Genomic DNA, 23,775 nt, shown 5'->3' with positions numbered 1-23,775 from the left:
TCAGCTGCTTAACTTAAAACTCACCACCAAAAGCCCCAGATGATCCCCTTTGAGACTGTATCTAGTAAAACACACTAGATTGCTAATATTTAGCAATTCTAGGCATCAGATCCAAGCCTTCAGATGTTGAGAGCTAGGATAAAATTTCCATTGCTGCTGTAAAACGTGGGACATGCAGTGTCCAATTATCTTGAAAACTAAGCACAATCCCCCCAGCGTTTGTGTCTGTAACTCTCCTTAACTCATTTCTGTTAAGGGAAACACCACCTGAAAGCTGTGCTTACATCCCAACACCAACAGCATTTCCAAGCCCTGAGTGCTATCTGTAAAAATAGCTGAGCACTCGGATCAGGTGCTTAATTGCCATCCTCTAAAGCTTCCATTCTTACAAATGCATTGAGACCAAAGTTTCCCCAAACCGTTTTAGAACAAGCCCTGGATGTGCAAGAACATTTCCAGATAGACCAGGCAAAAGAGGGTGACAGACCCCTGTAAATCTGATTTCTATTGCACATCTTGCATTGTGTGCACTGACTTTGTGAACACGTCAGTTAACAGGATTCCTGGTAAGCGTGTTGGTCAGTTCTGCCCATTTCTTCATTCCAGGCAGCTGCATTTTGCTATCCTTGCTCGAGCCCACTCTGGTGCTCTATTCAGCACTTAAGCTTATATACAGCACATACCAGAAGAAAACAAACTCTGCAACCTTCGGAGAAAAATGCTGTTTCAGAGCTTATCTTCAACCCAAATAAATATTTACGTTTATTAGACAAAGACTTTGACACTTACCCTAATCACCCATTTCAATCATGGTTTTTATTACAGTACTTAGCCTGTTCCTGTGGCCTGTAATATTCACAGCAACACTCCCCATTTTCGTCCTGTAGGTTTGACTCCACATAGCATGGCACTTCTGTTACTCTGAGCTATATTTCTAGGCAGAACACTTAGCACCTTACGAGATTGGTCTCCATCTAATGAGCTTATTGAGTGTTACAAAATAGGGTCTTAACTCAGCCAACACAAACATCGCTAATATTTACCACCAGCTATAAAAACAAGCCTAGTTATAAGGGTATTCTGAATCTGCGGATAGAAATGTAATATATTGCTAACAGGAATACAAGTTCCATGGAAGATGAGACTGATATCTCCACCTGATCTAGCGCACTACTCCAGCTATAGTCTTTTTGTTGCTTCAGTACCTGATAAAAGTCTCAGACAAAAGCTACTGCGTAATTTACCCCTTAGAGAAAAACATCCTCTTACTCAGCACATGCCTTATAACCTAAACCAAGTTCCTAATCCACAGGATGTATAGGGTGTCTAATCAACATAGTATGAATAGTTTTGATTGCCCTGAAAATAGGATTATTTTTTTTTTAATCCTATGAACCTCACGACCTCAACTATATCCAAAGATCTCCGTGGTTAAGTTTTCCACAAGAGAGGTACTTTATTTGGTTTCAATTTCTTGTCTTTCACTCCAATAGATATCTTTGTCCTTGGATGGTGAAAATAGCAATTCCACATCCAGTTTACCTTCTCTAGACTATTTTCTTTATATTGCCACCATCTCATCCCTCTCATTTATCTCTCCCTGAAGCGAATCTGTTTCCATATGGGAGGCTAATGTTGTCACCTGGTATTCAGACATCCTTCCTTGCTGTACTCTGCGATTGTCAAGTCACTGCCTGCAGTACTTCATCATATACAACATTATATCTTTCCCTTATGATTTCAGCTGTGGAAGAGGTGGGGCTTACCTGAGTATCTACTATCATGCCATTTTTCTCCAGCACTTTCTTTGAATACAGATTTTCACAGAGGTGATTTGACCTCTATCACCTCAGAAAAGACCCGTGCAGATTTGGTATCAGGGTAAGCCTTCTGCAGGACCCTAGCCTAGATACCCATTAATGTGTAGGAGGCTTACTTCTAATGTACATGACTCTGTTAGCATCACATTTCATTTGTCACTACACTCCATATGCTTGCAAACTCCTACTCAGAGTTGCCAACTGGTTGCTCTGCAAGTCTCATTTTTAAGCATGCATATTTATTGGCTTTTTCAGCTTAGGTTGCCCCAGAAAAATGATACCTTCCTCAGCCAAGACTTTGAAGAACCATTTACTGGGATGGTGCCCTTCCAACTACATTGTATTGGGAGAGCAAGTCATTAAAATCACTTCACTGGTCCCCACAGTGCACGACACCTTGAGGTTTAAAAGCATTTGCAATTTAAGGCATTATACAACAGAAAAATATTTTAATCATTTGGAAGAGAAGGGGAACTTTGCAAGTTCAAGTGTAAGCCCCAAGAGGTGCCAAGATACTCAAGCTGCAAGATCACATGCTGTGTAAGTTATAAAGCCCCAAATACAAGAAGCTGTTTCCAGATTTGTTTATTCCTGAATTCCAGGTTTGGTTATTTTGAACGCCTGATAAAATCAGAGATTGAAATCAAATCTGTTAAAGAATTTTTTTTACTGAAAGTGAGTCAGAATACATGAGACTAGATATTTGAATGTCCTCCTACTCACCTGTGTATATTGACAAATAATTTCTGCAAGAGCTGTATCTACAGCGTGCATCTAGATTAATACTTTACTTGGTTGCTCACAATCCAGACATCCTGTAAGGTAAAACTGACTCAGCTATTTCCATTTTTCAGATTGAGTGTAAAAAGTAAAATAAATATTGAAAAATCAGTCTAATCCTGCAATTTGATTTATATCCACTAAACCCACATAGAGTTTCACTGAAGTCAACAATCTGTGCCTGGATCTGATTACAGGATTAGGGCTGCTGAAACTGCAGAAGGCTTTCCTTGACAACAATCCAAAGGCAACAGCAACAAGAGAGGGGGAGGAGAGTATTTTTAAATGCAACTATTTCTCAAAAAGTCTCATTTTCTTCCCAAATTAAAAAAGTGTTGAGACAAACATTTTGTTCAAATATTTTCGTTTAAGGTTTCATGAAGTGGCAAGTTTTCCAGAGGGCTGACACTGAACTGCATGTAAATTTCTGGCTTCAACCTCCTTATTAGCTGACACATTAATCAGGTAGTTGCAAAAGCAAGCTTATAACATTTCCCTTCATCATTTTCTTTCCTTCTTTCCCATCCCCATTTTACATTGGGGAAATTAGAAGTGGGGAGCATCGTCCATATTTTAATTACTTGAAAATTCATCTCTATAGCATGAACAGTAGAGTTTTCATTAAGGATTATTTCAAAAACATTCTTATTCTTAATTTATCAAAGACCTTTTTTGTTACCTGGTGGCATGTGCTCTATTAAGTGACAGGTAAGAATGTTACAGTAAAACTCATGATTTCTCTCCATACACTGCTCTACATTTAATAAAGAAGTTACTCTTTAAATGGTAGAGGAGTTAATTCGCTTATGCAAAACATGGTATTTTGATTTTATATGGCACAATTGTAAAAAATATAAAACTTTAAACAAGCCATTAGTCACATGGATTAAAGCATGAGCAAGTTCCAATCTTTCTGCTTACCTCAGCTACAGTTGATATTTCACTGATATTTAGGCATATTTTAAATGAAATAAGAGCCACGAGCTGCCTTTGCAGTTAAACCTGCACTGTGCATTTTCTATTCTCCTTGGTACTTTTCCTCAAATAAATTTTTTTTCCATACACAGACCAGAAGTTATCGCAAAGCTTACTTTTCTTTGGGGCAACAGAGAAATCAGAAGTATTTCTCTTCAGAAAACTGATTTTAGAGAAGCATTATTCATTTATGCAAATTGCTTTCGCAAGAGCTAACTCTAGCTTTTCCCATCATTTTGCAGGAAAAGTCAAAGCAGCAAAACAGCAGGATAGGCTACACGACAGCCTATAAACAGCATTTCAAACTTAAAAGTGAAAAGGAGATGAAAGTGTTAAGCATTTTTCTGCCAGTTTTATAGGAAGGTTCCCCTTCATTAGCACCACCTTGAACGAGCCACACCAGTGTGTTTGCTTCCAGGATCAGCCCATTAGCAGCAGTTATTTCCCATCAGCTAAGCAAATGTCTGGCTGATTAGAAAGCAACCCATAGGGCAGGAACACATACAGGGAGGTGTCTATAAGCATCAATTACAAGAACCATCATCATCATCCCACACTGGTAGCATGTTTCTAGACAGAGAACGACCTGGTCTGCCACACCTCAGGTCTGGACAGACCATGCTAAATGTACCGCTCGTGTGGCTACTTGTCTTACAAACAAAGGAAGAAACTTTATATGAAGATCACTCAATTACCTTTTTTTAAACACTTCCATACCTTTTAGAAGGTATTAAATGAATAAAAATATCCTGTCCAACTATTTTTTTTTACATGTATTGGATATTTCAACTTCTGAAAATAGTCTTGACAACATAATGAAGAAGACAAGCAGCAAACATTTGTTTATCTCAGAATTTTCTTTCCTGTGCTGCTCCTATACAGAAGGTGTCTGGGGAGATGACTAATTGTACAAGAACTAAAAGCTCTTATTGCCATGAACAAATAGCCTCTGGAGATGAAAGATGACAACCCCTGTGGTGCATGAACCCCATCTGCCATGAAGCCACACATTGCTTTAACATGGATCTGCTTCTTGCATAGTACTGAACTCTCTAAATTTCTAGTAAGACTCAATTGTAAAACACCCCGAATTAACTTTCCCAGGTCAAAATACTCCTTCCCACCTTGATGGATTGCTTCCCTGCCCCAGCGGCTCCTACAGTGAAAGTACTCATACATCATCCCCAAATCCCAAGAGATCAAGAACTTGCTAACAGGTTTTTTGTAGTTTTTATTTAAGAAAGAAAACAACCGATAAACTCTATAGAATGTTATCTTTAGGCGGATGATTTTAGTACTTCCTCATATATCTTGGAAGACAAAACAAGAACCTCTTACCCGACATCGCAGTGAGGTCAGCGCTATGGCTGAACAGTTCTGTAATTCCAAGACCTTTCAAGACATCTTTCAGATCAATTTCCTGTTCTACTGTGAACCTGGAGAACATAACAGAAAATTGCAAAAATCAGAATGGAAACAGTACCTAAATTAGAGATAATTTCTAGCTAACGACGATTAAAGTACTGAGGTAAATAATGTAAAGCAGGAGATTCAGCATTAGTTGTGTAGCAGTGACACTTTGTATAAAAATGCTTACAAATAAGTTAGTTTACTTTCACAGCAAATATATTTTCTAATGCAGGAGCAGTTAAAAACATGCTGATGGTACATACAGTCCCTGACCATAAAACCTCAGAACAAAATTACGCAGCAGCTAAATGCAAAACGCTCGCGTCTTACACAACAGGTTTACTGTAAGAGCTGAATTTAATTGTAGACACAGTAGAATGGAATAAATAAGACAAAGGACTGTAAAAATTTCACAGGCAGCTGTTGGCAAAGACAGAATAGGAAAGGATGCTCCATTTTTATTTAGTCAGATTAAGCAAAGACCAACAATTATGAACACTAATAGAACACCATGAACACAAAAGCATTGCTGACTTTGCGTCTAACTACTGCTGTAGCAAAGTTCTAATTGGGTTTTGAATATGAATGCAAAACAAAAATAATTGCTAGTGCAAATGCACTTGTGATGATCACCTGCCAAGACTTTGGGGACTTTGGGGGTTAGCTTGCAAACCTGTGCTCTAGGTTACATTGCTATTCTGGCAGGCAGCACAAATTGAGATTTATCCTGAGGGCAAGATTTCAACCAAGAGCTTGTTCCATTTGCAAAGATTTTTCAAACATTCTAAAAACTTATGCCTGGTATTCATGAAATGAACGGACTCAAGGTTTGTATATGGGCAGAAACAGACTGGGCAGCTACAGAAACAATGAAATGTGTCAAAATACAATGGCAGCCCTGCCCTGAAGGTGCCAGAAGTCTACAGACACATGAGACAAATTGAGCAGAGTTGTGAGTTCTTTGTAGAATGACAGCATTAAAGATTTAAATTATGTTGACAATGACTGGTTACAGCAAGTGTACAGCAAAATATATGGTACATACAGTATTGTTAGTTTCTCCAGCAAACATGTTCTTTCCAGGAGAAAGTATAACCCAGAAATCTGAGCAGAGAACAGCAGATGAAAAGCTGGATGAGTGATACCTCTGCATGTACAAGCCTTGGCAGCTTGAAAAAGAATAACCTGGACATCAAAAGATGACTCAGTAAGAGTCAAGTGGATCTTCCTTCCTTACACCAAGTGCATTCATAATGATCCGCGATAGAATAAATGTTAATCATTACTCAGAGAAGGATTTTATGCAAGCTAAAGTAAGATCCGGAGGGAGTTCAGGTCTGACAAATCACTGATTGCACTGCATGTGGTCATGTAACCTGTCCAGATGAATTCCAGTCTGTGCCTGGAATAAAATAGAACTGATACTTGTGGTTTTATTGTTTTGGCAGTTCTCAAAAGAATCAGAAGAGACCAAAAGATTTATGTCTAAGAGGAAGCTTCTCAGGTGTTCTGGCATGGAATGCATCAGCACAGCAGCATTTTTACAGGTAAATAAAAATAGAAAGCTTTTTTTAATGAATGATTGCCCAGAATTGTGACAATTAAGAAGTTTCATGTGGTCAAAAAAGCAATCTAAGTGAGCCACCACTCAAAAACAGTATCTCCCCTATTTTCTCACAGATACTAAAATGAGTTATAGACAAGCTCTAATAATATTTAGATTTCCACGTATTTCTTATAGCCGGTGATGTCAGTTTTCGTTTCAAATATCTACAACCCAGCCTCATTTCCCAAGCCAGGTATTTGCTGTATGGCCAGACTTCGGCAATGCTGAACTACACGATACGAGAACCAGTCCACGGTTATCTGCAGTATCTGTTCCCTGTAACAAAACAGATGGCCTTTTTCCTACAATCTTTCAGGTGTTTCTGATGCTGAAAATAGCATGAGAAGTGAATTCCAGTACTTCGGTATCAGAAGTCAAGTTGCAACGGGGAGCATTAAAGACTGAATGGAAGTAAGAAAGCACAGCCACTGAAGGGAAAGCGAGAAACATTTTCACCATAGGGCTAGAAAAGAAATGGACAGACTGGTCTATTGAGTCAAAAGGAGAGCTTTCAGAGCTAAGCAGTTCCAGAAGGCTCACCAACACACACGTACATTGCTACAAGCTCCCACAGGCCTCCTTAGGAAGCACTCAGCAGGAATAGTGGTAAGGGATAGTGACTGCCCATTCACTATTAGTCAAGATAACGAGAAGTGAAGATGGGAATTCAGTTCCCCACCCCAATGTTCCTTTGTGAAGCCTTTCCTATATGTAAAATGCAGTCCAAAAAGCTGATCAAAAAAATGTTTTCCTTCATTTCCATTATCTTTGGGTCACTCCCACACGAAATGAAGGACAGAAAGATGCTTTGGAAGCAGTATTAGATTGAGAAACTAAAGCAGCTCTCTGGAGAGTTGAGCAGAGAAAGATAATATTTTCATGTTTTTCAAATTTAAAACTTACATCAGCATTAGATTCCAATTACACATTTATGTCATTGACAGTCTCCTTTGTTGTGTACCTGAAGCTTTAGGTTTATATAAAGCACTACTGTTTCAGGCTTTCTTCTAGTTTATAGACTTTCAAGGCAGAAAAGACAGCTTCATCTTGTACGAGGCTGTGCAGCCCTTCTGAAATGCTGAATTTTTACTGAAGTCCTTAGGTGTTCAGGATCATGTGGGACTGAGCACACTTTCTAGTTACACAGCAGAAGTGAACTACAGTCTAATGCAATTCATCCCAGAGGCTAGAATTTCAAAAATTACTATAAATTCTGAGTGAGAAAGCGCAAGAAATTCCAGGTTCTCAGTTTTGTTCTAATACCTTGCATTCTGCAGAACAAGAAGCAGAGGAATAGCTTCATTTCAAGAAATCAACAATTTCTTGCTTGGAAAAGAGGCCCTCAGGATCTGAACCACTATTTCAGCTTAGTAAGCGGCCTATAATACCAAGCTGCTAGCTGACATCAATTCCAACTTTTCAGCTGGAATTTCAGCAAGGCTGTCCTGAGGTGCTAGAATGAGCTTGCATAATTTAATAGACTGACATCAAACAACAATAATCCTACCACGCTGCTGTTCTAACCAAGCAGAGCAAGGCAGGTTATGGCTCTTTCTCAAGAAAATTCCTTCTGTCCAGGGCTAAAGATAAGCTGCAGACGTTGGCTAAGTGTGTATTTATTTCAGCAGTGCAGTTCTACACCTCCTGTGATCGCATCCCAAGAACGGTAAGAATGGCCTCATAAGAAAGGAACTCAAGACAGCATGTTAAAAAGGGATAATGGCTGGATTTTTTGATAGAAATAGAAAAAAATCACACAAAGAAACTTATTTCAACACCATCTCAGGCATTTTTAAGATGCTTTCAATGAACACAAAAGCAGGAAGGTCATTGTGGAAAGCCAAGCGTGCTAGGACAGTCTTTAGGAGGCGATCTGCAGACTGTGGTACTGTCACGAGGTAGCAGTTCCTCCTGTGTTCTTCAAATAAATTGTTAGTTTTGTAAATTAGATTCATGGTCTGTTTCACTTCTATGGAAAAAAACGGATTAAATTGTTGATCACTTTAGTCTGAGTTAAGCTGGAAACAATGATTTGAAAATGAAAATGAGAAAGTATAATTTAACAATTCTGTACAAATCTCTCGTTTGCTATTAAGAGGCGTAATATGCAATTTCATTTGCACACAGATAATGCAGACAGAAACTGGGAAGTTGTGATTAACTCTGCTTTGGCTAGTTGTTCAGGCCCTATTACAAGTGTATAAGTTTAAAAAATGTTCACTTTATAATTGGATAGCATCTTCCAGGATATAAAAATTTAATTTTATTCCACTGCTGCTTTCAGTTTCTCAGTGGACAGAGCCTGCAGGCCACATTTCATAACATGCCTTCCTGAGTCAGAGCATAAAATATTTATGAAGTTTTTATTTAGAGCATTGATAAAAATCCTGCAGATACCCTCCAAACCCCTAATGGAAATCCAACACCTTGGGAACATGCAATCAATCTTTAATTTTTATAAGGAAATTGCAGTACTACCGCATGGTGTTTCAAGCTCATGAGAGCTATCTTATAATCAGAAAATACTGAAGGTAATCAGCACCTGGTTGTACCTGTTTTACCTCTGTATAGCCTCAGTTTGAAAACATTTACCAAGTTCTTTGAGGTTCTTAAATGAGTGACAGGCATGAAAACTAGCCTGAGGAAAGAATTGTTGGGCACAGAATAAATAAGGAAGTTATATGACCACACAAAACCTCAACCTCCAACTCATGTCTGAGATCCTGGCTGCAGAGAAACCTGGAGACTCTGCTCACAGCTCCTGGGAAATGAAACTCCAGGTGAAAAACAACCACAAGACACCCAGACTGTGCATTAGGCTCAGCCTGTACAAAATCTGCGGTGCATCTCTGCTGCTGTGCCTTCTTCAAATGAAATACTACTAAAAAAAAGGAGCACTTACTGCAGGACAAAGATACAGAGCCCCAAAATGCTGCCGATCCCTCACTGTGACTCCAAGCGTAATGGCTTTAAAGAGAAGCAGAATTCTATCTTGAGCTGGAATCAGGGCATGCCAACAGCACCAGTCCATCTCAACCTAATTTATCCTGGCTGCACTTGGTTTATGGTGCTCAGCTGCAGATAGCTCCTTGAGAATGGTTTTTACTAAGTTGATAAAAAGCAGGAATTCTTGGCCTGCTCTTTACTTGTCAAATATGACCAAGCCAAATCTCCAAATCACAGGAAAACAGTAACTATTTTAGTGATTAAAAGAATTCACTATATTTTTCTTCTTCCATGTATTGTTTTGCACAGCACCACAGAAAGCTGAATATGTAGGAGTAATCCACACCAAGCTTGTGCCATATTGTTATATCAACGCTTCAATTAAATCATTATGAATCACTTAAGGAGTATTATGAACCAACAACACAGTAGTAACAAGTATAAGGTAAGCATGGAAAAAACAATTAGAGGCAGATGAAACAATTCTAGGAAAGAGAACTGAAGTGGTATATTTGAGTAAATACACCACTGAACACATAACTTATGTCTACAAATAAACAAGTTTTACTGCTCTAAAGAAAAAAGAAATCAGCCCTTATAAATAAAAAAAGACAAAAATTGACTGACTGGAATTACCTCTCAACATTCAGGGTTTGTGTCTACATAGACACACCATTAGAACTTTTTAAATTAGCAGCAAACAGTAATCTAATTAGTACCCAAATTAAACATTTTAGCTTTTGTTAATAGAGGCTAGCGATATTTCTATGGCTCCCGTCTAAATGGAGTGGTTAACATAATGAGCTCTGCAATAAAAAGGGAGCCATCATTCAGGACGAATACATTTCTGATGAAGTAATCCTTTCAGGAGCTTACACACCTGGAAGGGACACAAATGCAGCATTCACTTGTTGCTCAAACTACCACCACTCTACCCTGAATGCCCTCAGGCTCTCTTGTCACAGCAGCCTTCATTCGGCTGCTACATAACTACAGATTTGCTCAAGATGTTCAGGTTTTACCTCTTCCACTGCTCCAATCAAAATGAATGCAGTCTTTCCCCTTTATTGACATGAGAGCATATTCTCACCTTGGTAAATATACTTCCACTTTCTGCTTTTTCACTGAGTTAGCCCATTCGTTAATCAACGAGGCTTTGACGAGGGGTTCCAGTGTGACCAGCGGAACTTCTTGTCTGGAAAGAACGATCATCATACTAATTTCATCTCCCTCGTACGGTATTTCCAGAACTTGATAGATACCACCTGCTTCATTGGAGCCATCACTGAACTCTCCTACAAGAGAACACACAAAAAAAATGCTATCAGTAGTATTTCCTTCTGTCTTCACCAGAGATAATGAAAAAATGGAAGGTTAATACTAGGCAATGTTTACTAAGTACTGGAGCTAAAGATGACCCACGATTCTACATAAAATTTATAATGGTTTCTCCATCATATGATTTGAGCCCTATTTCCACTTCCTTAAAGAAGGTAAACTTAGGCAATCACAGTTTGTAGGTAATCATACCTCTGAACTTATTTATCTTCCATTATTTGAACAGAGAGCTCTAACAGTTGTTAAAGCTGCCAAGAGTTCCATGGAAACAGGTAGAGTTGTTTTTTTTTTTTTTTAAATTCAGAAGAGAATTTATTAATGAGTGAAATACTGCCCATGCTAGACGCTTTAGAACCCATCTGGAGCTCAAGCTTAAGCTAAAAACAATCATTAGCTCTGCTGTTCAAAGAACTCTTATTTTACCTAAGCATGTTAGAGCATTAACGAACAAGCGTTATTCTTAAACTAAGACTTTATATTTATTCAGAATAGTTCAGCTAGAAGATACCTACAAAGATCATCAGAGTCCAACTACCTGATCACCACTTCAGGGCTAACCAGAAGTTAAAGCATTTTAATGAGGACATTATACAAATGACTCATTAACACTGACAGGCTTCAGGCATCAACCTCCGCTCTAGGAAGCCTGTTCCAGTGTTTGACCACCCTCATAGGCAAGGAATTTTTCCTAATGTCCAGTCCATTCGTTTTTTAACACAGCACAAGAATACTTTAGCAAGAAGCAGGAATAGCTCCATAGTTGTAAAGAGTTTAGAGATAATGGATAAACATTCTGAAATTCCCCACGTGGCACCAAACATATCTAAAAAGTAATAAAAGATGTCATTATATATGTTGCTATCCAGTATAATACAGAAGCACACACATTATGAAAGCATCAAATAAGCATCCCTTCACTGGGCAAACACCACATTTAAAATTCTAGGTGGATGAACAGTCAACAGTACAAATAGGTATTACTGCAACAAAGCTATTAAGGGAAGACTTACTGGATTTAAATTGCTAAATCTCCAACTCACCATAGTAAAACTCTCCCTGCTGGTACATCATTGGAATCTGCACTTCGCTTTCATCATCTTTAGTAAAAGAAAAAGTTCTTGTATTTTCAGGTCTGAATTGTGATTTCCAGTTGCCTTTAAAGTAGATTGCGTTGATGAGAGCCAAATGAGTTAGAGCACCAAAATCTCTTGATGACACAAAATCTTTGATCATATCTAAGAAGAAAAAACAACTGTCACTCTGCATGTCAAATTGAGCATTAAATCAAAACTTAAGACAGCTTGAAAAAAAAGAAAGAAAATAAAAAGCTTTGCTAACATGTAATTTCCAATTCAGATGTTCCATTAAATCTCAAATTAAACTGTCAGTGTTTTGTAAACCTAAAATCACAGTGTAGGTGCATAAATCTTTCCATCTAGTACATGTTAGTCAACTGTTCCTTTACCAGTACTTAAATATAAGCCCACAATGAAATCAAGCAGAAAAGGGATCAAAAATATTTACACAGGTGCTATAATATAGTTCAACATTATGCTCTTAAGGTCTGCTCATCTACAAACTTGGGTTCCAATCCAAAGAAGCACTTAAAATGGGTGCCTCAAGTGCATAAACATACCTATTGGAACTTCACCTAGGCCAATTCTGAAGTGCTCAGTTTCTAATCAAGTAACATCCCACTGATTAGTAAGGACTAAACATCAAAAAAGTTCTCAGCATTTGTTCCACTGACACTTACTGTTGAAAAACACAAGAGAAAGACATCCGGCATCTGCTCTGTGCAAGGGAGTGTGTCAGCTGAGCAAGGCAGCTGCTTTGCTCCTACTCCTAAATAAGCAATTTACATGAGAATAGTCTCACCTGCCTTAACTCACCTTAAACAGCTTGCTTTCCAGCAAAACAATTTTGAGTTTGTTAAATTTGGTGCACTGACCAACCACATTTGTCACTATTCTTGAAGAATTACAGCCTACTTCAGATGGCTTTCTTGCTTGTTCCTATTTTTAACTGACATTGCAGTGTAAGGTGTTAAAATAAACACATTCCTCAGTCTGATTATTACTTCTTAACCCATGGTTTAAAACAAATTGCATTCTGCTTTCTGGAGCATATGACACCTATCAACTGGAGTGAAATTTGTGTACCACAGGGCAGTATTTGTTTTGGTTCGGTGTTAATACTGCATTTTACCTAGAACATTCTTAAAAATGAGATATGACCCATACTTTATGGTTGGAAAAAAGGAAAAAATAAGGAATATACATCATGTTTTTCCTGTTTTATTTGGTACATCATTTCCTCTTGTGCTTTTCAGCCACATCTTGTTAGTACACAAACATATGTTAATTTTTCAGGCCAGAGAAACCTTCATTTATGTTTTCTGCTCTGAGCCTCCCATCATGCTAAACATACTGGAACTGGAAACCTGACTGTCTTATACTCCTTACCTAATGAGAAAATGAGCCTTCTGTCAGAGCTGGCAGACAGGAGAGAAATAAAATGTAGTGCTCAGAGATTAGGCTGAGGGACTGTTACTATCGCAACCTAATGCTGAGAAACCTATAGCTGCCTTTGTTAGCTCGACAGTTCCTTGCAGGATGATGGTTATGAGCTTGGTCAGCAGATGTGGCAGCTATTAAGCATGAGATCTGGGTGCTCTTATAAAAGGAGTCTTACTTTTCCCTCAGACACCATGCTTCTCTGAAAACACTGCGCAAGCTTCTGCATTACTTACATTCCCTCTATTTCTGCAGCTTAAGATAAAGGGCAGAATTTATTATAAATATAATAGGCTCTGTTTTCACTTGGAAAAACTAGATCATTTCAAAAATGGTTTAGAAGCATTATACGAGGTGTTTTCCCACTTTGGTACTGTAAATTTCCATACAGCATTATGGATTCTTAAATGCTCCTACAATACAATGGCGTGTTAGTTCCTAAAGGAGGCTCCAGTACCTTCAGTTTCACAATGGTACAACTGATGTTAGAACTGGATTTCTGTTGAATTGCTCAAAATATCATCCATCCCTCAGAGGGCACCAGATGAACTGCAAAGAGATTATGCTTTGATCCCTAGAAGGGGGCACTAAATTCACCCTCGTGCCTTGACTGCACATGCATTCAGAAAGTGTCACATTTCTGGGATGCCACATGTGAACAAGCACCACGCCAAACAGATCTAATAGGTACATTTACATCAGTAATTTTATGCTTACTCCTTTCCCCTGCTACACGGTTTTGTTGTAAAACTCTGGTGACAATATTCTTACAATCAAATACCCTTTCGACATGCGATCTAGTTCCCTCACATGGAAAAGATTAAATTACAGGGTCTGATTTTGCACTTATTACAATTATCTTTAGCATTCATTAGTATTCAATTTCTCTGTACCTTGTACCTGTATGAGTTTCTCAGCATGTGTGATCCTCCCACACATCCAAAGCATAGGTCAATTACCCCTCTGTAGAGGTGTTTTAAGCATTTAGCGATAGCACCTATCTACTTTTTATAGCTTAATACCAAAATCAGTATTAAAATGACTACCATTGAAACATTCTCCTTCAGTAAATATTACAGATGATCCCTGCACAGGAAAAAAAAATAAATAAATGCATGAAGAACTAGTACCAGTGTATTTTTTTATTTTATTTTATTTTATGGGAGGAGGTATCTTGACTTTTATCTGTTTTGTTTAAGACCCAAGTAACAATTCAACAATGTTGTGTAACTCTGGAAACACAACAAATGCTTACTGCAGGAAGTATATAAAAATCACGTGGACTTACTATTTGTGTGATTCTCCACCCACTTATTGATGTGGGTAGCTACAGCTGCACTCTGGCTGAAATCTATATTCTCTACTTCAGCTTTAAAGTATTTTTTCACCAACTGCAAAAATTTGTCACTGACGTGAAATCCATTCTGCACATAAAGAGAGTTAGCAATATTCAGAACATAATGACTTTCTTCACTAGTTGCCATATCAGAAAGGTCCTTCAAAAAGGTAAACTCATCACCTGAGGAAAGAAAAACAAGTTCGGTGAGAAGGTTTTAGAAAAAGTCATTGCATGTTTTTCTGCTGCAAATTCAAAGTCATTTTATGAAAAGATTCCTTTTTTAAAAAATTGTTTCTAAATCCAGTAGTGATCAGCACACGTAGCCTCATTGACTGAAACCTGAACACACCTTCAGATCTGAAAAAACAATCTGCAAGGCAGAACACGTTTAGAGCTTATTCTTTCTACTTCCTATAATTAGCAATATTAACAATCCATTTGAACTCCATTACAGACAAAGCTACCAAAAGCAATCCTTTCAACAACAGGAGTAACTTAAAATTATTCTTATGAGTCATACTTTTGTGCTTTACCACCAAAGCCAACAGAATTTTCATTATTTCCTAAAAACTGTTTAGGAGCTTGGTAAGGAAAATTAAGTTCTGATGCTAAGGGACCCCCACAAGGTTCCTTGAACAAAGATTGGGTTTAGAATTTCCCAGGGTACTACATGGATTTAAAAAAAACATAGGATATTTACCTGTTCCTGCAGCCAAAAGCCAATGGGACTCAAAAAATGTGGTCTGCTTCAAAACATAAGGCTTTTACTGTTGTGTTGCCTACTTGAAGCTGAAAATTCTAGCTTAAAATTTGAATTCAATTATATGTTCCAATCTCAAATTGTTGGAGTACTTTCCCTGAATAGCACTGATGCAAGAATGGTGAACGATCTGGCTCAAATCTGTTGCATAACTCCCTCAGTTACAGCTAGGGGACAGTTTAATCAACATTTAGAGAAACTGCAGAACTGAATATTCACCGTTACTTCCACAGAAAGACAATCTGCAGAGAGGTATGGTGCAAGAAAGCTTGCCAAATAATTCATTTCTAAACTGTATTCAGAATTCCTTCACCAATATCCATTTGCTAAGGACTTAAAGTCCAACAAGTTCAAGGAACGAGACATTCAATTCCAGTTTTAAACCAGTCATTCCAACATCAAAATTCATAGAAACCACTTCTCAGAACAATGATCTTCTCCATTTGCAGTCATAATACAGTGGTTTGCATTGAACATGCTTGCATTTCACAGCACTACATCCAGATGCATGACTGCTTATCCCATAGTACAAACAGGATGGCACAGAAGTATTGTTCTCTGCTAGAAGTGCATCTTGTGTATCATCAAGGCTGAGGGGAACATGTGGAGTATCATGCTGAAACAAGCAAAATGCTTCTATTTCCTAATTTAGCCTGCAAGCCTGTATGATGTATTATGCAGTGCAAACTGAGCATTAAAGACCTAGAATTTATGGTAAAATCTACATTTCTACCTATAAGAACCAAGCCAGTTTTGTAAAAGTAAGACATAATGACATCAGTTAAACTACCAACATTTTCATACTTTCTTCTAAACAACGTGACTTAAAACAACTGCTTTCCTTTTCAGGTTTCATTACAAACCCTAAAGAAAAGATACTTCCATAAAGTTTTTTCACAACTGTAGAGACAAAAACATCCCTATTTTGAAGAAAGTAACAAAGGTAATAGCTAACTGCAGTCACCTAAAATCCAGGTGCCCAAGTCACGATTGCAAATTGGCATCTCTTGACTTGGAATCCACTCAAGCACACCTCAGCAGATTCAGGCCAAACAAGATGTCAAGAAGGCTACTTATTAAAAATCTATGAACAACACTGGGTCATTTTCATGGTGGTTCAAGCATTTTCAAGCATTATTATCTGTTTCTTTAAGACAAAAAGCCCCTTGGAAAACATGATTAAAAGGCCTTACCATTTTTTAAGCTGTCAAAACCCAATGAATGACGAATTTCTTTCAAAGTGGTTCCATGGGCTCCAAGCTCTACCATTCCCATGGCTATTGCAATGCTCAGAGGAGAGAAAAGAATATTCTCATCTTCTCTTGCAGCTCGCAGCTGATTGTAAACATTCACAGAAAGCTCAGCAATAGTTTCATCAGGAAAATTTGTCTTGAAGGCTTTACTTTGCAAAACAAGCAAAGACAACAGTCCAAGGAAATACATGTTGTAAGATTTTAAGATCTGCAAGATGAAATATAGAGGAAATAAGTTAATCTTATAAATAACAATACATAACACTCAGAAAATATAACAGTATTTCAGTTTTAATGGTATCTGGAAAAAATCTATTGATGTTAGTTAAACGTAGACAGTAGTTATTTGGAGGAGATACTGATAGATATACCCTTTGAACTGAAGGAATCATTTATTTTTCCCCCAAATAGCCTATTTCATTATGTGACCTCATGCAACTTCTACAGAAAAAGACATCAAAGCACAGCAATGCCTTTCCTACTTTTCCCTTTAAAGCAGGGTATTGTTAAGCAATCCTGATTTGGCATCGGTGTATATTTCTGCACTTCATCCACCAAGGAGACTTAGAAACACAATTCTTTCATTTGACCTTCTGGTAAGATGCAACTTATTCATCTAAGCCGCTCTAAGCCTGGAACTGGTAGAACTGCTTCAAGCACCGCAGGAGAGCTCGCTGACACCGGTGACAAAGGCAGTGTACCCTGATGTTGCTTGGTTGCAAAACCCACGGCAAGCAGCCAAAAAGCCTGCTGGTAAATAATGAAGAGTTGGCTAGGTAAGCTAGCTAAGAGAGAAGCCCTGCTCAGAGACCTGTAGAGGAGAGCTAAAGTTACTGTGTGTAAGAAGAAAGTGAACGGGAAAACAGGTTGGTACTAAAGCATTTGACTGATCTACCCCCACCCAGGCTTTCCTAAAAAGCTTCAGTAAACAACAGCTCTCATTCCAGCCCAGTTTGACTTGTCACGCAGCCAGTGACACCGCCAAAACTCCACCTTATGGGAGACTGCACATCTTCCTTTTTCCCTTTTAGCTCCCCACTGCCGTAGCACTGAACCCACCGCTGCCTGGGGCAGCCACACCAGCCGACACCGCCTGCATTTCAGTTACAAACCTCAGACACTTAGGACATTTCTACCACAATGGAGCAGACAGCTCTGGTCCAGAAGAAGTGTTTGCATGTTTCTGTGTCAGCATGGTACAAATTCAGCTGGATGTTGCTGTTCTGCTGAGTGAAGTCCACACACAGCCAGCCCCAGGGCCTCTGCCTCGTGCTTCCCAGCTCTCCCGGCTCCAGTTACCAGAGTTTCTGTGCACCTCACATGGAGACCCTTGGTAAGCCTTGTACAACATTTATATAGCTCATCTCATCTTCAGAGGACTGTGTAGCATGAGATAATTAACTTCCATAACACCAAACGATACATAATTTAAGCACTATTCTTCACATTTTATAGCTGAAAAAATACAAGAAGCAACAGGGTGCACGTACGCGCCTTGGCAGCAACCCATGCGGCCGCTGTTTAAGATTCTTCCTGTCCCTTGCTGGGGCTCAGCCTTTTATTTTTTTTTTCAGTGAGAAAATGAAACAGATGAACTAGTGCAGCAGACATGCTGCAGGGGAAAAGGGCAGGATCTCAGCGAGACACGAGCTAGAGGCCTGTTCCTCCCTCTCCCCACCTCTCTCTTCTGATGATTGCATACATATTTCTGTGAAACACGCTCCATTTCTCAATTCCTAATGAACCTGCCCCTCTGCTGGCTTCACTTCATCTCTTGGCTATCGGATGGATCTTTCTGAGTCTTCAGAAGATATCAAAAACCTCCACCAAAGGCTCGTAATCTTCTCAGGAACGGCACTGAGCAAGTCACAGGCCCACAGCTCCCGCTCCATACTGTGCTTGGTGGCTGTATTTCAGCACGCTATAAAACTAACGTTCCCCTGCCTCCCAATGGAAAGGCTTCAGTCTGAGGCACAACCACCATTTACCTCAAACACTTTGAAAAACTGTGGTCCAAAATAGTATGAATATCAACTTCCTTAATAGTTTTTTAATAACACTTTAATAGAAGTGTTTTTTTTAAAGCTATCTATTTATTAGTTACTGACAAAGATATTAAGATTTTTTAAAGTAGACAACTTGATTTATGTTTTTTTTTTCTTTTTTTGCGGGGGGTATTTGTCTCATCCTAAAAGCCCTGCCAGGTGTGACATGCACATGAATTTGTGTGCCAAAAAAAACACTCCAAGAACAGTGAAGCAGCAGCTTCTCTTTTACGTTGAGGATGAACACAGAGCATCGTTGTGGCTTTTAAATTAGCCTGTAAAATCGGGGAATCTCACATCCTAATTTAACCTAACTCGTGTTGCTCAATGATGTTGTAATTACACAGACACCTATGGGTTCCCCCTCCCACCCTATATGAAGGCCATAGCACTGAACTGCCCAAGCTGACAAGGTTAAAGAAGACCTAAGATCATTTTCAGTTTTAAAAATGTAGGTTTCCCCAGCCTTTTAGTTGCAGAGGCTGCTATCCAGCACTCCACCACTGCTCCTTGCCACACATGCTATTGCTAGGCAGGCTTAGAGGACTGCAGCAGGCAAGCACAGCCAGAGGATGTGCTCAGGTCCTTTGGTGGCAGCGCTCTCAGGCTATTTGCGAGGCAAGGGCTTTCTCAGTGCACAAGTACAAAATGAGGGAAGGTGTTTTAAAGCAAACTAAAGATCTGTGAGAGATATCAGTGGGGAAAAGGCTGTAGAATAACCCTTGTGCTAGCCAAAGTGAAAATGATTATCTGTAAATTTTCTTTAAGTTTTGTTCTCAGTCTAATCCAAGACATTCAGGGTAAATTCTTTAGTTCAGCTGTTGTGCTGGTACACATGCACACTGTTTTCCTGACACCTGGGAATCTCTCTTAATTATTATTCTAGTCATAAGTTACTGCTTCTCTGATTCCACCTTACTTTCGGCTATATTACACTTGGTTTTATGCTTTTGCATGCCTCTTTATGCAGGTCTTGATCCAACAAACAGCTGAGCACTTACAGTGCAGCATGTTCTTAGTATCTTTCTTCAGTAGGATGAGGGCACTCTTGTTCCCACAGCAGTATGGAATTACAGAGCATTTTAAAAATGCCTGTACCCTGCTCACAAGTATACTTTAAGCAAAGGAAACGAAGCTGAACATTGTGCAACGTATGGCTGGGAAGTTAAACAGTTCTTGAGTATCAGACTTCTCAGGCAGCCTTTTCAGACTGTTTATCAGCAGTGCAGTCTGCCATAGTCTGTCCGTAACAATGAAATCAGTTAAATACTGCATCAGCTGAAGAGATGAAGTCTACACTGAACAGTTTAAAAAATTCAAAGCCATCTGGTTAAAAAGTTACTGCATACATTTTGAATTTATTAGCTACCTATATGATTAAAGTTGATAGAGTTGCTTTCATCCCTTAAGCACACAAATACTGAGACCAAAGATGCAAATTTCTCATCTGAGGTCCAGTGACAGATGCTAAAATAAAGCAGAACTTAAATCAACTGATACATGAATACCACTGTCCTACTACAAGGTGATCAAAGAACCAGCCCACACCCTTCTTGCAGTAGCCTCTTCTTGAAACAATTGTGTATCAAATCATCTGTTCCTACAGGTTTGTCAGAGCATTCGTTTTGTTCTTGGTTGTAACAGTTCCCAGTAAAAAGGCAGTAACAAAACATTAAATGATACAGTATTGCCTCAAAAAACTGAGAAATGCCTGCAGCTCCATACAAAACATTATTGCACAGTTGTAGAGATGTTATTTGATGACTTGTACCTCCTGGTGTTTGCTCTGAGTACAGAGACATGTCTGTTTCACCTAGGGGCTTCTTTAGGTTTTGCTCTTTGGAGGTTTTTAAGAGTTCCTTGGACCCATCTTAATGAAAGACACTCCTCTTTCTGATTTTTTGTTTATTAATTCTCACGCTACCTAAAATAATCAGAAAGCTTCCAGCCACATACTATTCAGTAGGTGTTTGCATTGAAAGCTAGTTTCATTCCCCAAAAGCTTGTGTAAAGGTTTCATCGCTCCTGGAATTCAGCTTGCCACATTCCCACAACAGATCACTGCCAGCTCAGTGGAAGGGCAGCACTTCTGTTCTTTGTCCTTTAGCCAGCACAGATGTACTCCTGTACATGGGCAGAAGGGAAACCAATTTTATAACATTTGAAGAAAAACATGCATAGGCTAGAATACAGTGCTGATTAACTATAGCTCTCGCCTTCCTCCAAGCATAAGGCTGGAATGACTAAGAGGAAGTAGAACAACATCGCCCCCTCACACCCACAAGCTGTGAACTATTCAGATCATTACATATGCTTTCAGAAAAATGCAAAAAGGGGCAAGCATCCTCTGTAAGCCAGGATATTTTGAGACATCATACCGACAAACTCAAACCGAGTTCACAGAAACGAAGCACCGTGAATTTTGAAACGGCGAGAAGAATTGAACTCACAGTAGGAAGGTGCCAAAAATTCAATTAAGGGTCGAATTCTAGTACTTTGTGCATGCCAGACAGGTTGGAAAAAAAAAGTTCTCATTTGCTTGTCTTTTACACCTTCAGACTGTGGGTTTTATAAAGAAACTCCTTTACCGCTTTAGAAGCCTAGAGACTTTACAAAATAGAACTGTGATATATTGCCTCAGTTCCTCAGCACAGACTAAACTAAGATTAGTTGCCTTAAAGATTACTCTTGGCTACATGTAAGCTAAACACCGAAAGTGTGGGAAGCAGAAATGGGAAAAACTGCTGATTCCTTCTGAGCAGTGCGTAAAAGAAAAGCAAGTATGGTGACAGGACTGGCTGCATTCTTTCCTGTAAAGAAGGGCATCTGTAGGAACAGACATGTCTGGCAGAAGGGTTTTGTAAAGCATGGATGCATTTACTTAAGGAGCAAGCCCCGCTGGTTGGAGGGCAGAAAACACCAGAGTTGCATTCAGGTTGGAGCTGGGTGCCTTCTTCTGCCCCCCAAGGCCAACAAAATTGTATAATGGCTGTGACAAATTATGGAAGAAGATGTGCAGAGTGAATTCAGCCTACTGCTTTGCCAGTTAGTGAACAGGACAATCAGAGAAACCCTTCTTTATTCCTGCTGATCTCTTGCTAGCAATCACAACAAACAGTACCATGGAGAGAGGGCTGCATAACTACAATTGTCATTTAGGAACTCACCACAACTCTCCCTCCAAAGAGACCAGAGGACACCAGTGGATCAGAGGAGATGCCTGGAGCAGCTCACATTTCGGAGGGCCACACACAGCTACCCTGAAGGACAAGCAGGAGGCACAGAGCCACTCAGGAGCTTGGGCATGTGATTGTAATCAAGCATCTAAATACAAAGTGTACATCCTACCAACTGCTTTACAGTCTGTGTGCACAATCCACTTGGGCATACTTGTACATGGAACCAGGCGCGAGCCTTCTTGAAGAGAGGAAAAGTAGTATTGATTTTCAGAACATAAGACATGAAATTCATGAGGTATTATTGCTTACAGCCAGGCAGGATGATGTACCCGAGGAAACAGGGAGTAACTAGGAGTCCATAAGAGATTAAGATACAGCTATCATGTACAGTGCAAGCAGTACATGATCATGTTTACACAGTACCTGCCAAACTACTTGCTACGACAGGGATTACCTTTAGCCGGCAAGTCAACTTCCCATCAGGGCACACGTTTTTATATTCCTGTCTCGCAGAACATGTTTACCTCAAACATTTATCCTTCGCTCATGTGAGCATATGACCTTGTCAAATGGAGATTCTACAGGCAGATGTAGAATCATTAAGCTCGTTTGATTCCGTTTGTTTCAGAGATGTGCAATTACATTCATATTTCAATCTGCACAGACATTAGTAATAAAGTTATGGGATTTTATCACCATCTGTCAATTATGGAATCGCTGCCTTCTGGAACAGGAAACCTGGAGGTCAATTTCATTAGAAAGCAGCACAATAACAATGTATCAAATACTGTGGTATTTAAACCACTAGCATACAGGAGCTAAAACTAGGAAATGTTTGGGCCATACCAAAATCTTGCTTTCCAACCCACAGCTAGGCAAGCCCCTCAGGACTTGGTTTTAAGGCCCCATGATATCAGCAGCTTCTAGGAAATCTGAAAAGAAAACATACTGAAAACTTTCATATTGACAATTTCTACCATTAAATCCCAAATGTTTTTAAACTTTCATGGAGCTTGGCACTGAGTCACTAACCTGCTGAGGCAATTATGCGAGCCAAAGTTGTCTTAATTGAGCTTCCTCAGGCATAATCCCTCAGCTCCAATTAAAAAATAGCAGAAGATGCTGAGAAGCTATGTCCAAAATACTTAAATTTGAATAGCCTAAAGCAAACATCTAAATCCAAGTCTAGACAATTAGGGTGGTCTTTTTTTTCTTCCAAGGAACTGCTGCTATGAGGCCTGCAATTTTAAGGACCTATATACAGTCTCTATATTTGTTTTTCCTGTCTAGGAGAAAAACATTCAAGTTCTTTGGCAGAGCATTTTTCTGTGACAGCTTCAACGTGTCCCACAAGGAATAAACTATAAATAAGAAAAAATACAAAAAAAATCTCAAGTAGGAGAGCTGATGTGCTACTACAGAAGTGGGGGATCCCAAAGGTTCGGGGGTGGGGGGGTGTCTGCAAGCAGCCCTTCTGAGAAAGTCAAAGCCAGAGTGTGGAGAGCTTCAAAGCTGGAGACAAATACTGCATCGATCTGCTTTTGACAGTCCAAAAGGGTCTACCTGTCAAGTCCCACAGAAACAGCTTAATCAGGCATAGATTTTTAATAGATGTTCTATTTATGTTCAGGGAGGGCTGTCAGTCCTGTACACCACTGAATGAGACCACTCCCACGCATGTTAGTCTTGATGTAGTGAGTTTAAGGTTTTGGGCATTTTCCAGCATTTGGAAGTGATATGGATGGGTTTCTCATATGAACAGGAGTTAAGACAAACAGAAGGGTCTGTGTAAGTGCCAGGCTGCTTTA

The 23,775-nt window shown here is 39.2% G+C and overlaps 1 protein-coding gene across 2 annotated transcripts in view; it reads right to left on the bottom strand.

Annotated features, from left to right (window-relative positions):
* Positions 1 to 23,775, bottom strand: part of SERPINI1 (serpin family I member 1) — a 46,566-nt gene that overhangs the window by 5,947 nt on the left and 16,844 nt on the right. For both annotated transcript variants that reach the window (XM_027464266.3, XM_027464267.3), the window contains exons 2-6: positions 16,684 to 16,951; positions 14,680 to 14,910; positions 11,916 to 12,110; positions 10,628 to 10,832; positions 4,914 to 5,011 (exon numbers count right to left, since the gene is read on the bottom strand). In XM_027464266.3, the coding sequence (XP_027320067.2) occupies positions 4,914 to 5,011; positions 10,628 to 10,832; positions 11,916 to 12,110; positions 14,680 to 14,910; positions 16,684 to 16,933 (979 nt within the window). In that variant the 5' untranslated portion in view covers positions 16,934 to 16,951. The remainder of the gene's footprint in view (positions 1 to 4,913; positions 5,012 to 10,627; positions 10,833 to 11,915; positions 12,111 to 14,679; positions 14,911 to 16,683; positions 16,952 to 23,775) is intronic.

The sequence above is a fragment of the Anas platyrhynchos genome, chromosome 9, assembly GCF_047663525.1.
Source record: "Anas platyrhynchos isolate ZD024472 breed Pekin duck chromosome 9, IASCAAS_PekinDuck_T2T, whole genome shotgun sequence".
Taxonomy (NCBI): domain Eukaryota; kingdom Metazoa; phylum Chordata; class Aves; order Anseriformes; family Anatidae; genus Anas; species Anas platyrhynchos.
The sequence above is the reverse complement of the archived record's forward strand: the minus strand, read 5'-3'. Positions and strand labels throughout refer to the sequence as shown.